The sequence below is a fragment of the Vulpes lagopus genome, chromosome X, assembly GCF_018345385.1.
Source record: "Vulpes lagopus strain Blue_001 chromosome X, ASM1834538v1, whole genome shotgun sequence".
Classification (NCBI taxonomy): Eukaryota; Metazoa; Chordata; class Mammalia; order Carnivora; family Canidae; genus Vulpes; species Vulpes lagopus.
Window position 1 is genome coordinate 34,986,216 of NC_054848.1, and position 14,827 is coordinate 35,001,042.

Below are 14,827 nucleotides of genomic sequence, written 5' to 3' on the forward strand. Positions count from 1 at the left end.
TAGGGGGGAGGCCGGGGGGGGAAAACCCCCGAAAAACCCCCCCCGGGGGGGCCGGGTGTTAAAATTTCCCCCTTAAAACCCGGGGGGGGCAAAATTTTGGGGAAACCCCGGGGGGGAATTTTTTTGGGCCCCTTTTTTTTAAAAAGGGGGGGGGGGGGGTTTTAAAAAAAAAGGGGGGGGGCCCCCCCAAAAACCCAAAAAAAAACCCCCAAAAAAAAAGGGCCCGGGGGTTTTTTTTGCAAGCCCCACAATGCGCATCGAGCCTACTTAAAAAAGAAAAGGTCAAAGAAGGGCTTCTCTCTATTTAAAGACACTTCGTGGAAGTCAAACCCCAAACTACTGCTCACTTCATATTGACCACACATGGCTTTTTGGGAGGCTGGACAATCTGGCTTTTATTCTGGGCAGCCATGGCCTAGCTGACAATCAGAACTTTTGTACTAAAAAAGAATGGATATCGGGGGTGGGGGTCAACTCAGCATCTACCACAGCTGGGATTGAAACTCAAGTTAGAATAGCTCCTGAGGCCTGAGGCTTAATCACTCTGCTGTCTTGACTTTTCTTTTCTCGTGAAAGAAAGGGCGAGGCAGACACCGTGGGTTTTCCCCCCAGCCCTTTTTAGATCATTTTTATAGTTTCTAGGCACCTCTTCTCTGACTTAAGTGCTTTTTGCTGCTAACAGCTGGCCCATGAGACATGCCTCAGAGGCCGGCCCTGAGACTGCTGGGGGTGCTCTGCCCACATCTGGGAATTTGGATGGCGCCTACCAGTGACTGGCTGGGTGGGAGGGTGCCAGCCCAGCTCCCTGGCCTGGAGCCAGGACGACCACCAAAGTGTCATTTCTAGGTCGGCAAGCGGGCAGGGCCAGGCCAGGCCAGGTGTGCTCCCCTGCTTGGCTGCTTCCCGTTTTGCGTCCTGCTTTCCCCACTCCCTTAACTGGTCTCTCCTGGAAGCACTGCCTTCATAAATCACGTGCACACAAATTCTCGTCTTGGTGTCTTAGTGGCCTAAGGGTTTACCCTGGAAAGTATAAATAGGAAGTGGGCCAGCACTTTTGAAGACAAAGCGGTTCTGTTGTCACATGCCCCTCCGCGACGAAGAGGCCAAAGTGGCAAAGCCCTTGAGTTTGAATTAGGTCACACCCAGCCTTCCTGGCAAATCCCTAGCTGTGACAACTTGCACGAAGCTGGGCATTTAATATGTAGTCCAATCTTTCTCCAAGCTGTAGGTTTTTAAAGAGAATGTGTATTATTAGTCAGGGTTGGGCCGGGAAAGCAGACGGCACTCTCTGCTTCAAATGGAAGCGGATTTCATTCCGGAGATTAGGCACTCATAACACAGCTGGAAGAGCTGGAAGAGCAAAGGTTTAGGAAAGCCGATGCCAGCTCTCAGATTTCCTCCAAACTTCCAGAAAGTTCGGAGGAAAGTGTGGTGAGCTGCACACCCGCCCACAAGACCCAGAGGTCGGTGGTTTTCAGGGAAGTGCCTGTGAGTTGCTGCGAAAATTTCTGCATGCTGTCCCCTTCATGTCTGCCTGCTGGTTTTGGACAAGCGATAATAATTATGGCTTTTTGCCTCCTTCTGTCCTTCCAAGTCTTGTGCAAGAACGGGAGATGCTCTTTATCCGTGAATTCCAGATTAGCAGATTTGCCCACTCGCTAAAATGTATTCATCACCCCCAAAGCAATGCTTATGGGTATGTTCACAGTTATTCACGAACTTGGACAGACCAGCACATCTTCTCCTAGCTGAGGATGAACAAGGTGATGATGCTCTGACTTCTTGTTTTTGCTCTCCGACTGTAAACAAGGGCCCTTTTTCAGGACCTACACTTGTATCTTCACTGGGAGCAATGGGTCAGTATCCACTAACTCGGGTCACGGCGACTTGGCATAACATCACTACCATGAGTAATGATAGACTATTGGTAGAATCTAATTGGTGACCCATTTGGCTTAGAATGATGGAAAATGTAGTTCCCAAGCCTTCATATGCTGCCATACTTGGGAGACCATAGAAGGGGGAATAGTGTTAGGTTGCTGACAGACAATCCAGGGCAGCATATTAAGCCATTTAATGCTGTAAAAAAAAAATTTTTTTTTTACAATTGCCTTAGAGTGTTTACAGTAATTAATTAGCATCTCCTTCAAATAATATTATACTATTTCACATGTGAAGACTTTATAAGAGAATATACTACCGATTCCTTGGGCCCATTCTACATTTTATTTTTTTAAACGTTTTATTTATTTGAGAGAGAGAGAGAGAGAGAGAGAGAGCCAGTATGAGTTGGGGGAAGGGCAGAGGGAGAGAGACAAGCAGACTTCCCTCTCAGTGGGGAGCCCAACTTGGGCTGATCCCAGGACCCCAAGATCATGACCTGAGCCAAAGCCAGATGCTTAATCAACTGAGCCACCCAGGTGCCCCCATTTTACTTTTCTATATGCTCTAAGCACACAACGCATTGCTATCAGCATGGCAGCCAGGCTGATTTAGACAGTTATCTTTTAGAGCAACTCCTCAAAATTATATGAATTTTTATTTACCTTCATTTGTTCCATTTCTAGCTCTCTTCATTTATTTGTGTAGATCCAAGCATCTGCCCAATACCATATTCCTTCTTTCTATCACATTTCTTATAGTACACTTCTGCTGGCAATGAATTCTCTCATTGTTGTCTTTGAGAAAGGACTCATATATGTATGTATGTGGTTTCTTTTTTCAAAGATTTTAGTTATTTATTCATGAGAGACACACAGAGAGGCAGAGACATAGGCAGAGGGAGAAGCAGGCTCCCTGTAGGGAACCTGATGTGGGACTAGATCCCAGGACCCTGGGATCACAGCCTGAGACGAAGGCAGACCCTCAACCACTAAGCCACCCAGGCATCCCTGTATGTGTGTATTTAAATGGCAGTATGTTTATTGCATTTCATTTTCTCCCAGCTTTATTGAGGCATATTTGATAAGTAGAACAGTAAGATAAAGTATACAATATGATGATTGAATATACATATACATCGTGAACGGATTCCCCCCATCAAGTTTATTAACACCTCCATCATTTCGCATATTCACTTTTATTGCATTTTTTTAAAAGTCAAAATTTCAAATCTGAAACAAATGATTTTTTAAAAAAGATTTTATTTATTTATTCATGAGAGACATGCAGAGACACAGGCAGAGGGAGAAACAGGCTCCATGCAGAGAGCCTGACGTGGGACTTGATCCTGGGTTTCCAGGATCACACCCTGGGCTGAAGGCAGTGCTGAACTGCTGAGCTGCCCAGGGTGCCCTGAAACAATTTTTAGAGATCCTTTTGCTAATTCTCTTTCACTTAAAAAATATATATATATAAATTTAAGTGATCTTTACACCCAATGTGGAGCTTGAACTCATCACCTCAAGCTCAAGAGTCAGATGCTTTACTGACTGAGCCAGCTAGGTGCCTCATTTTGAAAAAATATTTTTGCTGCAGGGGCACCTGGCTGGCTCAGTTGGTTAAGCATCCACCTTTGGCTCAGGTCAAAGATGATCCTGGAGTCCTAGGATCGAGCCCTGGTCATCAGGAAGTCTGCTTCTCCCTCTCCCTCTGCCCCTCCCTCCCACCCATTCTCTTTCAATCTCTCTCTCAAAAACATAAAATCTTTAAAATATTTTTACTGGGTATAATATTTTGGGTAAACATGTTCGGTGTTTTTTTTTTTAAGCACTTTAAAGATGTCACTTTGTCATCTGACTTGCATAGTTTCTGATGAGAAGTCAGCCATAATTCCTACCTTTGTTCTACTGCACATGATAAGTCTTTTTTCTCTGGCTGCCTTTATAATTTTCTCTTTGTCTTAAGTTTCCAGCAGCTTAAATATGCTATGCCTATTTTGTTTGTGTTTTAATCTTTCTTCTATTTTCTGAACTTCTTGGATCTGTGGTTTGGTTTCTGTCATTAATTTTGGAAAATTCATGGCCATTATTTCTTCAAATACTTCTCCTTCCCCATTCTCTCTCTCTTGGGAATTCTATGAGATATATGTTAGATTGATGTCCCACAGCTCTTTGATGGTCTATTCTGGTTTTCTCCCCACTCTTGTTTTCTCTTAGTGTTTGAGTAATTTCCATTGACTTATCTTCAAATTTATTTATTTATTTATTCATTTGAGAAGAGACAGAGAGTGAGTGCGAGTTGAGGGGGAGGACAAAGGGAGAGGGAGAGAGAGCCTCTCAAGCAGACTCTATGCTGTGTGTGTAGCCTGACTCAGGGCTTGATTCCACAACCCTGAGATTGTGACCTGAATCCAAATCAAGAGTTGGATGCTTAACTGATTGTGCCACCCAGGTGCCCCTGATTTATCTTCAAATTTGCTGACTCTTTTTTCAGCTGTGTCAGGTCTCCTGATGAGCCACTGAAAGCACATCAGTGTTTTTCATTTCTAGCATTTCCATTTGATTCTTATAGTTTTATTCTCTCTGATGAAATTACCCATCAGATCTTGCACATTGTCTACCCTGTCCATCTTTTCCAGTGTCCGGTGCCATCTGCCCCAGGCAAACAAGTGCTCACTCTTATCTCACCTTGGAGGCACTGGTCTTTCTTTAGAGTTCAGGTCATTTGGGTGCCCTGTGATCTCAGTGCTCTGATGAGTTCAAGAAAAGTTGTGATTTTCAGATTATCCAGATTTTTTGTTGTTGTTATAAGGATGCTCTTGGGCAGGCCAGGTGGCTCAGCGTTTTAGTGCTGCCTTCAGCCCAGGGCATGATCCTGGAGACTCAGGATCAAGTCCCATGTCGGGTGCCCTGCATGGAGCCTGCTTCTCCCTCTGCCTGTGTCTCTGCCTCTCTCTCTCTCTCTCTCTCCCTGTGTGTCTCTCATGAATAAATAATAAAATCTTTTAAAAAACAGGTATTAATAAGGATGCTCTTTCCAGCATTCTACATCCTAAGTAGACTACTACTTTTTTTTTTTTTTCTAAGAGAAGTGCTTCTTTAGGAAAAATGTAAGAATGTATTTAATTCTTGGCTTCTGGGGGATCCCTGGACGGCTCAGCGGTTTAGTGCCTGCCTTTGGCCCAGGGTGTGATCCTGGAGACCCCGGGATAGAGGCCTGCATTGGGCTTCCTGCATGGAGCCTGCTTCTCCCTCTGCCTGTGTCTCTGCCTCTGTGTGTGTGTGTGTGTGTCTCTCATGAATAAATATATAAAAATCTTTTAAAAAATAATTTTTGGTTTCTTTTGGATCCTTGAAATGTACATATATAACCAAACCAAGGCACTGGTATTTGCTTGATGGAATTTAAGAGGGAATCCTCAATCTCCCTAAGACTAACCTAAAAGCTGTGGTAAGTAGTGTAAATAACTGACCAAATGTAATATATACCCTCATTATCAACTGAATTGTGTCCTCCCAAAATTCATATGTTGAAACCCTAACCCGCAATGTGACTGTATTTGGAGATAGGGACTTTAAAGAGGTAATTGAGTTTAAATGAGATGAAAGAATGGAGACTTAATCTAATCTTACTGGTGTTCTTTTTTTTTTTTTTTAAGATTTTATTCATTTATTCATGAGAGACACAGAGAGAGAGAGAGAGAGACAGAGACAGAGACACAGGCAGAGGGAGAAGCAGGCTCCTCGCAGGGAGCCCAATGTGAGACTCCATCCCAGGTCTCCAAGGTCACGCCCTGGGCCAAAGTCGGTGTTAAACCGCTGAGCTACCTGGTCTTTCCTGACTGGTGTTCTTCTAAGAGGAAGAGACACAAAGGATCCCTAAGCACGGAGGTAAGGATTCTGTTTACCAATGACAGTGTATGGGATTTCCTCCATACTACCAAGCAATTCTTGGACACCAACTAGGTGTCCTACAGTTCAACTTTATTCTGACACTATTTGGAGACAGCATCAGATCCCATAGGGTTAAACCATGAGGTTAAGTCCCCCCAAACTGCCCCCACCCAACTTCAGATGCTGCTCACAAGCCCAGGTGTCACCTACACTTCTGGCCAAGTGGCCGTAGGTTGGAGGTTCCAACATCCCCTCCTTGGGTTCAATTACTTTGCTGGAGCAGCTCACAGACTTCAGACATTTTACTTACTAGATTGCTGGTTCATTACAAAGGATACTAAGTATGCAAATCAACACCCAGATGAGATCCCAAACAAAGGAGCTTCTGCCCTTGTGGAGTTTGAGGCCCAAACAGTGGCAGGTGATGTATTCTGATTCACCAACCTGGAAGCTCTCCAAACCTTGTCCGTTTGGGTTTTTATGGAGGCTTCATTACATAGGCAAGATTGATTAAATTTGAGGCCATTCACAATTGATTGAGCCTCCAAACCTCTCCCCCCTACAGTGGTTGGGGCTGAAGGGAAACAGAAAGTTCCAACCCTCCAATCACATAATCAAGTGCCCTGGCAACTAGCCCCTACCCTTAAATGGAGTCCCAAAGGTACCTCATTAACATAAAACCCCACACCATTATGGCCCTCATGACTTAGGAAACTCCAATAGTTTTAGGAGCTCTGTATCAGAAATAGGGATGGAGATCAAATATATATTTCTTATTATAAACTTATATTATAGTTATTATTATATATATTATACTCATTATATTATACTTATGTTATAAACTTATTTTATAAATATATTATATATAAAATATATATTTCTTATTATATCGCAAGAGGAGAGGCCAAGTGTGGAAGCCTGAGAGGGTGGCCATCTGCAAGTCAGAGGGCCTCAGGGGAAAGAACGCTGCCAGCATCTTGATTTGGGACTTCCAGCCCCCACAACTATGAGAAAATTAATTTCTGTTGTGTAAGCACCCCCATTCTGTACTATTTTCTTATGGCCACCCAACTAGACTAATATACCCTCAATGCACATGTGGTAGATTTTTACCACCCCCTACCCGGCTGCCTCATATCCCCTGCTTTACCACCCTATCCTCTTCCCCCTCCACATGCCGCCTGCCCTGCCCCCCCCACTACCCCCCTCCCCCTACCCTATCGCCCCTTGTCCGATGCCCGCCCTCCCCCCACCCCAGCAGCTGCCCCTTACCTCCTAGGCCAACTCTTGCCTTCCCCCAACCCTCACTGCCTCCCGCTGCGCATTCTGCCACCCCCACTCGCCCACCGTCCCCTCCACCCTCGTCTGATCCTTCCCCTCCCCCCCCCGTTTTTTTTACCGACAGCATATATTTAATTAGACAATTGTAGGCTCTTTTTTTTTTTAATTTTTTTTTTTTTAATTTATTTATGATAGGAACACAGTGAGAGAGAGAGGCAGAGACACAGGCAGAGGGAGAAGCAGGCTCCATGCACCGGGAGCCTGACGTGGGATTCGATCCCGGGTCTCCAGGATCGCGCCCCGGGCCAAAGGCAGGCGCCAAACCGCTGCGCCACCCAGGGATCCCTGTAGGCTCTTTTTTAATGAGATAAAGCCCAATGCTTTATCCACGGTACTTGCACGTTCAAGAAAGTTGGGGGGGATGGGGGGCGGAGGGGAAGAAATCGCAACGAAAACCGCAGATGTATGGGACAGATGTACTATAAAGCACCGTTTACGTTTTTGGGGGTTAAAGGTAAATAACAGTCAATGCCCAGTCACTAAACTAAACTGGGAGAGAAAAAAAAACTTGACTTCTTAATCTGGCGCTTTGGTATCTGCTCATTTCATACATCTAATTTATTGGGTGCTAGTACTCACTAGCAGACAATTGAAAGAAAAGCGAACGCAAGGAAGTTGGGAGTATAAGAGAAGGAAAAGCCGGCTTCCTGAGTGGGGCGGGGCGCCCGACGCCAGTCCGGGCTCATCAGTAGAAGCAGACAGTGTGCAGAAAGGCTCTGCCGCTCTTTTCCTCGAACTCCTGTAGCAGCTCATCGATATCATTCTCCATATCGTCGGTGTGCTGGATGCACTGGCATAGCTCACAGATGAGGAACGCTCCCAGAGTGGCCTCTTCAAGGTTGTCTTGGATGTCAACGTTGATCACATGCACCGGCTGGCAGGTCTCCTGCTCTCTCAAAGTCAGATCTTCCACCACTTGATCGTACACTCTCTCTTCACAGGTAACAATCAGATCAAATACATCTCTGCAGCTCTGGAACCTTTCTGGGTGCGGCTTGATCCTCTTGTTTCTGTCTAGCATGTGTAATATGCCGTTCTGTGTGTAGAGATCTTTGTCTTTCCGAAGGAGGTCATTGTACATCTGATCATACGTGGTCTTGAAATCGTAAACATTTGGTTTGTCTGGCGCTGGCCCCGGGAGCTTCACATGGGTCCCTGTTCCAAAAGAGCGGACGCTGAATCCCCGCTTGTTGAGGATGTTGTGTGCCTCCATGCTTCTGTTCTGGTTGCTGGAGCACACCACCGCCACTTTCAGCGGCACCGAAGGCATAGCGGTAGCCGCCCCAAGGGCTAAACGAGACTCCCCTGGGACTCGTGCTCCACAGCTGCACTTCTTCAGGACTAAGACATGGTGATTGTGGCGTCCAGAAGTCGTGGTGCAAAGGCGGGGCTTCTGCGACGTATTGCATCAGGACGCACGTGGGTGTGACGTGAGCATGTGTGCGGTATCCCAGTGGTCACCTGCTCTGGAAGGCGATAGATTCCGAAAGATGGTTCCGGCTGAAACGTGGCTCCCACTGTTCACAGCGCCGCGCAAAGCGTCTTTGCAGTGTCAAAGTCCTTTTATCAAGTGGTAGAATTATTTTTCTACTCTTTAAATCTAAGCTGGCCTTGGTGACGTGGGTGCGGGGGAGGGGTCTCAGTCTCAGACTCAGGAGGCCTTGCCTCTCCCGGTTTTGTTAGAGGGAATTTCCAGCTACCATGTAAGGAAGCCCAACCTATCCCGCGGCAGGGAGAGACCACTTTGAGGAGAACCAAGGCCCCCAGACACATTAGTGAATCTTGCCAACACCGTGAGGAGACAGAGGTCCAAACATCCTACTGATCCCCCAGCTAATTTGAACCACTGTAAGTCATCTGTGTGGATATTTGGGTTCTTTAGCCTTAGGCAACACCGTGTGGAGCAGAGATGATTCATACACCCACCACACCTCCCCTTGCCCCAAATTCTTGACCCATAGAGTTGTGGGAAATAAAACGATAGCTGCTTCAGGCTCCTGAATTTGGGGATGTTTTTGTTAGGCAGCAATAGCAAACTGAGATAGCCGAGACTTCCACTTGCTCCAGGGCATCCCTCCTCTGTTTTGTCCTCTATGAATGGCTCATTTCTCAGCCAGATACATGGCCACCTAAATCAAAATAACATTTCTCAACTTTCCTTGCAGTTAGATACAGCCATATAATTATATGATCAAGTTTTGGCCAATGGAATATAAATAAAAAGGGTACCTCCAAGGTCCAGGGTAGCATTTTTTTTTTTTTTGAGGCCTTGATCTTAACAATATATCAGAGTTTATTAGAGACTCTATTGTAATTGGAGAGACAAAAACACTTTGTAGGACAACCATCTTCACTTCTCCCTCACCTTTATGAGATAAGGGTTATTTTAGCACATGGTAGGAAAAAATAAGAGCAACAGCAACCAAAACAGTGTACTTCAGGCAAGGCTTCAGGATCAAAAAAAAAAAAAAAAGTAAGTAGAAAAAGGATCTCAAAACAATATAGCATGAGAATCAGAGTAAAGGTAACCCTCAGGCAGTGTTGTTGGGAATGCAAACTGGTGTGCCCACCGTGTAAAACAGTATGCAGGAGCCTCAAAAAATTTAAAATAGAAGTACTGTGTGATCCAGTAATCCTACTTCTGGGTATTTATCTGAAGAAGGTAAAAACACTAATTCAAAAAGATATCTTCGGCCCCATGTTCATTGCAACATCATTTACAATAGGCAAGATATGGAAGCAACATAAGTGTCCACTGATGGATGAATGGATAAAGATGTGATGTGTATATATATCATACATACGCACACATATATACCTACACACACACACAATAGAGTATCATTTGACCATAAACAAGAATTAAATCTTGTCATTTGTAACAACATGGATGGACCTCAGGACCTCAGGGGCATGATGCTAAGTGAAATAACTCTGAGAAAGACAAACACCATATGATCTCACTTGCACATATAATCTAAAAACAAAAACACCAGGGGCGCCTGGCTGGCTTGGTCAGAAGAGCATGTGACTCTCCATCTCAGAGTTGTGAGTTCAAGCCCCATGTTGGGTATAGATATTACTTAAAAATAAAATCTTTAAAACAAACAACACCGCGAAATTCATAGTACAGATTGGTGGTTGCCAGAGGTAGGGAATGGGGGTGTGTGAAATGAGTGAGGGGGGTCAAGAGGTACAAACCCAGTTACAAAATGAATAAGTCCTAGGGATGTAGTGTACAACACGGTGATTATACTTAATAATACTGTGCTGTATATTTGAAAGTTGTTAAGAAAGTAGGTCTTAAAAGTTCCCATCACAAGAAAAACATTCTAATTATGTCTGGTGATGGATGTTGATTAGACATATTGTGGTGATCATTTCTCAATATATGCAAATACTGAACCATGTTATACACCTGAAACTAGCATGTCAGTTACACCTCAGTAAAACTAAGGTATTTTTTTTGTTTTGTTTTGTTTTGTTTTGTTTTGTTTTATGATACAGGGAGCTCCAGTTGGAAAGACTGCCTTTATTTAACCTGCTAGTAATCTAACATTTTGAGTGCCTTGGCAAATATGTTGTGGTGAATCTTCTCACTGAAAGTTGATTTATTTATTTATTTTAAAAATTGTTTTTATTCATGAGAGACACAAAGAGAAGGCAGAGACATAGGGAGAGAGAGAAGCAGGCTCCAAGTAGGGACCCCGATGTGAGACTCGATCCAGATCCCGGGATCATGCCCTGAGCCAAAGGCAGACGCTCAACCACTGAGCCCCCCAGGAGTCCCTGAAAGTTGATTTAAATCAAGACTTGGGCCCTTTGACTTTGGGCATGGAATGCTCTCAGTGTAATAACAGGTTTGGTACTTGCATCTCCATTGCCCACTTGCAGGTTATGGTTGTGATCTTGCTGTAGTAGAAACTACTAAGATCTTTTTGCTGAATCCTGGCTCCAAATAAACAATCCTTCCAAGTATGGTAGAAAGTTGAGAGGTATGCTTAAAAGTCTGGATGAGAATGGTTGGCATAGATGCCTGCCTAGGGCTCCTCATCCTGTTAGCCACTAAGCCTGTCCATGCTTTATTTCTTAATCCTGTCACCTTCTCTTTCCCCATGACCACTTCCCTGTGTTCAGCCTTTATCATTTCTTTCCAGGGCTCCCTGACCCTGCCCTCAGTCCTGTCCCTCGAATCCATTCTCTGCTTTGCAGCCATAATGATTTCTCTAGAAAGTGTATCAGATTCATAACATTCCTGTGCTTAGAATCTTAGCAATAAAACCCTAGCAAGTCTCCCCAGTCCTTTCATAGGAAGTAGAAACCTCCTTCAGGCTCTGTATGATCTAGCACCACTTCTTTTCCCTGACTCATCCTGGTTCCTCTTCACATGCCTGCTGTGCTCCAGCCACCCTGGATGACTAGAAAACTCCTGAAGCAGTCCAGCTGTCAAAGCCTCAGGGGCTCTTGCCTCGCCTGCCTTCTAGGTAGGCCAACACTTTGCTGCCTTTGTAAGACTCAGTTTATGCATAGGACTATCTCCTTGAGGAGGCTTCTCAGATTAAGGCCTTCTTTGTGTTCCAAGCATGCCAGTCATTATACTTGTCAGGCTGTTTTCTTATGGTCAGTCTTCCTCGTAGAACTGTAAAATGCTTGATTTAAGTGTAGCACCGAAGCCAGTGCCCCGCCCCCCATACCCTATCAGCACTTATCATTTCCAGCCATTTGCAGATCTCCAGAAAGCTGCTCTAGGAGCCCTAAGGCAAGCCCTCTAAAAAACAGACAGGTACTGGTATTGGCAACAAAAGCTCACTGAGGCCAGGGGGTATTAAAAAACAGTACAGAGGTATCCGGGGAAGCCAAGAGACAGCACCAACATTGGCAACAATGATTCTTAGTAAAGAACAGGAAATTTGGGGATCCCTGGGTGGCTCAGCGGTTCAGCGCCTGCCTTTGGCCCCTGGGGCATGATCCTGGAGTCCTGGGATCGAGTCCCGCGTCGGGCTCTCCTCATGGAGCCCGCTTCTCCCTCTGCCTGTGTCTCTGCCTCTCTCTCTCTCTCTCTCTCTCTCTATGTCTATGTCTATCATGAATAAATAATAAATAAAATCTTTAAAAAAAAAAGAACAGGAAATTTCCCTGACCTCCTCACCCCTTCCAGAGCATCATGGATGCTCCCCTTCCATGGCTTCTCTCCATCTTTGTTTTTGCTGTAAGTTCTGTGGGGACAGAGACTGTGCAACTTTGTCCCTCCAGCAATCACCCAAGGCCCTGTACGTAGTCTGCCTGGATCACTGTTGCCCAAGGGACAGAAGATTGAATGTTTTGTCCAACAAGAGTATAAGCTGCAAATGCAAGGGCCAAGGTTGAAACAGCTCTCTGGGTATAAAGCAAAGGTCAGGACAGGGACTAGGGCCTCAGCTGGCTCCGGAATGATTTTTTCAAACCTGGAGCCAGTTTGGTAACCTCTCCATTAGCCACCAACTCAGCTCGAATGAGTGATGCCTTCTGAGGGTGTGAAATATTGGTAGCTATTATTAACTTTGTGTGTATGAGGATAGGGTGGGGGCTTGGAAAGCAAAGGTGCTTCTCAGCTTCCCCCCAGGGGAGCCCAGATGGTTCTAAGCTTGGAGGAGAATGGGGGCCAGAGGGAAGGGGACTTTCAGGTTAGGGAAGAAATTTCCAGTACAGAGCTGATATGATATGAAGTAGCCAGAGGAGGATTGTGGTGAGTGGATTCACCCCTGCTGTGGCAGCTGTTTGGGTACTTGATATCTTTTTAAATCTTTTGTATTTGTTTTTGAAGATTTTATTTATTTATGAGAGACACAGAGCAGCCCGGGTGGCTCAGCGGTTTAGCGCAACCTTCAGCCCAGGGTGTGATCCTGGAGACTCAGGATCGAGTCCCACATCGGGATCCCTGCATGGAGCCTGCTTCTCTCTCTGCCTGTGTCTCTGCCTCTCTCTCTCCCTCTGTGTGTCTCTCATGAATAAATAAATAGAATCTTTTTAAAAAAAAGATATTTATGAGAGATACAGAGACATAGGCAGAGGGAGAAGCAGGCTCCCTGCAAGAAGCCCAATGCGGAACTCAATCCCAGGACCCTGTGAACATGCCCTGAGCCAAAGGCAGATGCTCAACTGCTGAGCCACCCAGGTGCCCCTCTTTTTCTTTCTTTCTTTTTTTTTTTTTTTTAGGTCTGTTACTCTCCTGAAGCAAGAGGGCCCTGGGGACTGACTCTCGGTAATTAAAATCACATGAGATTGGTCTAAAATACCTGGAAAGTCATTATTAATTTACAGTGAAAATGCAGTCATTTATTCGTTTATTTATTCCATGCATATTTATTAAGTGCTGACCTAAGTCAGGCTGGTCGTGTATAACCCTAAAGTTTTTTCTGGAAGTTATCGAAAGAGTCTTCAGGCAGGAGACAAAGACTACACCGGTTATTTTAAGAGAGAATTTATTTTATTGATTTATTTTTAAAGAGTTTATTTATTTATTTGAGAGAGAGTGAGAGATCACGAGCAAGGGGGTAGGGCAGAGGGAGAAACTGACTCCCCACAGAGCAGGGAGCCTGATGCGGGCTCCATCCCAGGACTGCGGGATCATGACCTGAGCTGAAGGCAGATGCTTAATCAACTGAGCCACTCAGGCGCCCCCTACAGAGAGAATTTAATTAGAGAATATTTAGCTAGGTATAATCGCTGAAGAACCCAAAAAGCAAAACAGGAACTCTAAGGCATCATGGAGGTAGTAATCTCAGACAGCAGCTACCACTGGTGGGGGGAAAAGGGAGAAAAATGTAGTTACTGAAACCTAGAAGCTTGGCGGGGGGAATCACATGGGGCTGAAAATCAGATGCCCCAGGAAGGGGCACCTGCCAGTGTCTGAGCTCAAAGCAGGAGAGTCTCATTGAGGTGGGACTCAGATCCCCAAAGAAGGGATGCTGGCTGGTTCTGCGGAAGTCAGAAAAAGTGCACAGTAGATTTCAGTTGCTGTTACAGGAAGGAAATGCTGTAAGAAACGGGGAGGATGCCATTCACAGGATCAGGAAGCCAACAGAAAGCCCCAGGAAGCCAACAGGAAGCCAGCAAACGCTTAGAGGAAGAAATAAGTCCCTACTTCTTCCTCTAGCTTTGAATCTTCCTCTAACCGCCCCCCCCCCTCCCCGCACTGCCCTGGGGCAGAGCCTAGCAGGGAGCCGCTGGCTGAGCAGAAATGTGTGTAGTCCCAGCCCCAGCACCACAAAGACAGGGGTGGGGGGACACAGTATCTCAATAACTGACATCTCCAAGGAAGTTTGAGGTGAGTGAGGGTGAGCTAACCCCTTCCCCCAACCTCTCTACTAGTTCACACAAAAGCAAGTCTCTGCCCAAATTCTGTTACACGCAGACATTTATTAGGCATGTATTCATTAGCAACCAGGCACAAAAAAGTCCTTGCAACCTGTTCTGTAGGCTTGAGGGAGTCCCAGCTCTCAGCCTACCACTTGCGTAGCAGGTCCACTCAAGGCAGATGCAACATTCTAGAAGTATCAGGGAACCAGAAATTCTCCAAAACTAAAGGTCGGATCAGACCTCAGGTGCCACCTCTGAGGTGCAGGCTGGAGGCGTTGCTAGAGTCTAATAACCTCTTCATGTAAAGGCAGGGAGCATCTCGAACATATTTAAGCAAAACCATAGATCTTGAATACCTTGAATTTCACCAAGAG

The 14,827-nt window shown here is 45.4% G+C and overlaps 1 protein-coding gene across 1 annotated transcript; it reads right to left on the reverse strand.

Annotated features, from left to right (window-relative positions):
- Positions 1-7,800: 7,800 nt before the first annotated feature.
- On the reverse strand, positions 7,801-8,385 carry LOC121482407 (RNA polymerase II subunit A C-terminal domain phosphatase SSU72-like). Its single transcript, XM_041740330.1, has one exon. It carries the CDS (start codon positions 8,383-8,385, stop codon positions 7,801-7,803), a length of 585 nt encoding a protein of 194 aa, XP_041596264.1.
- Between the last annotated feature and the right edge of the window lie 6,442 nt (positions 8,386-14,827).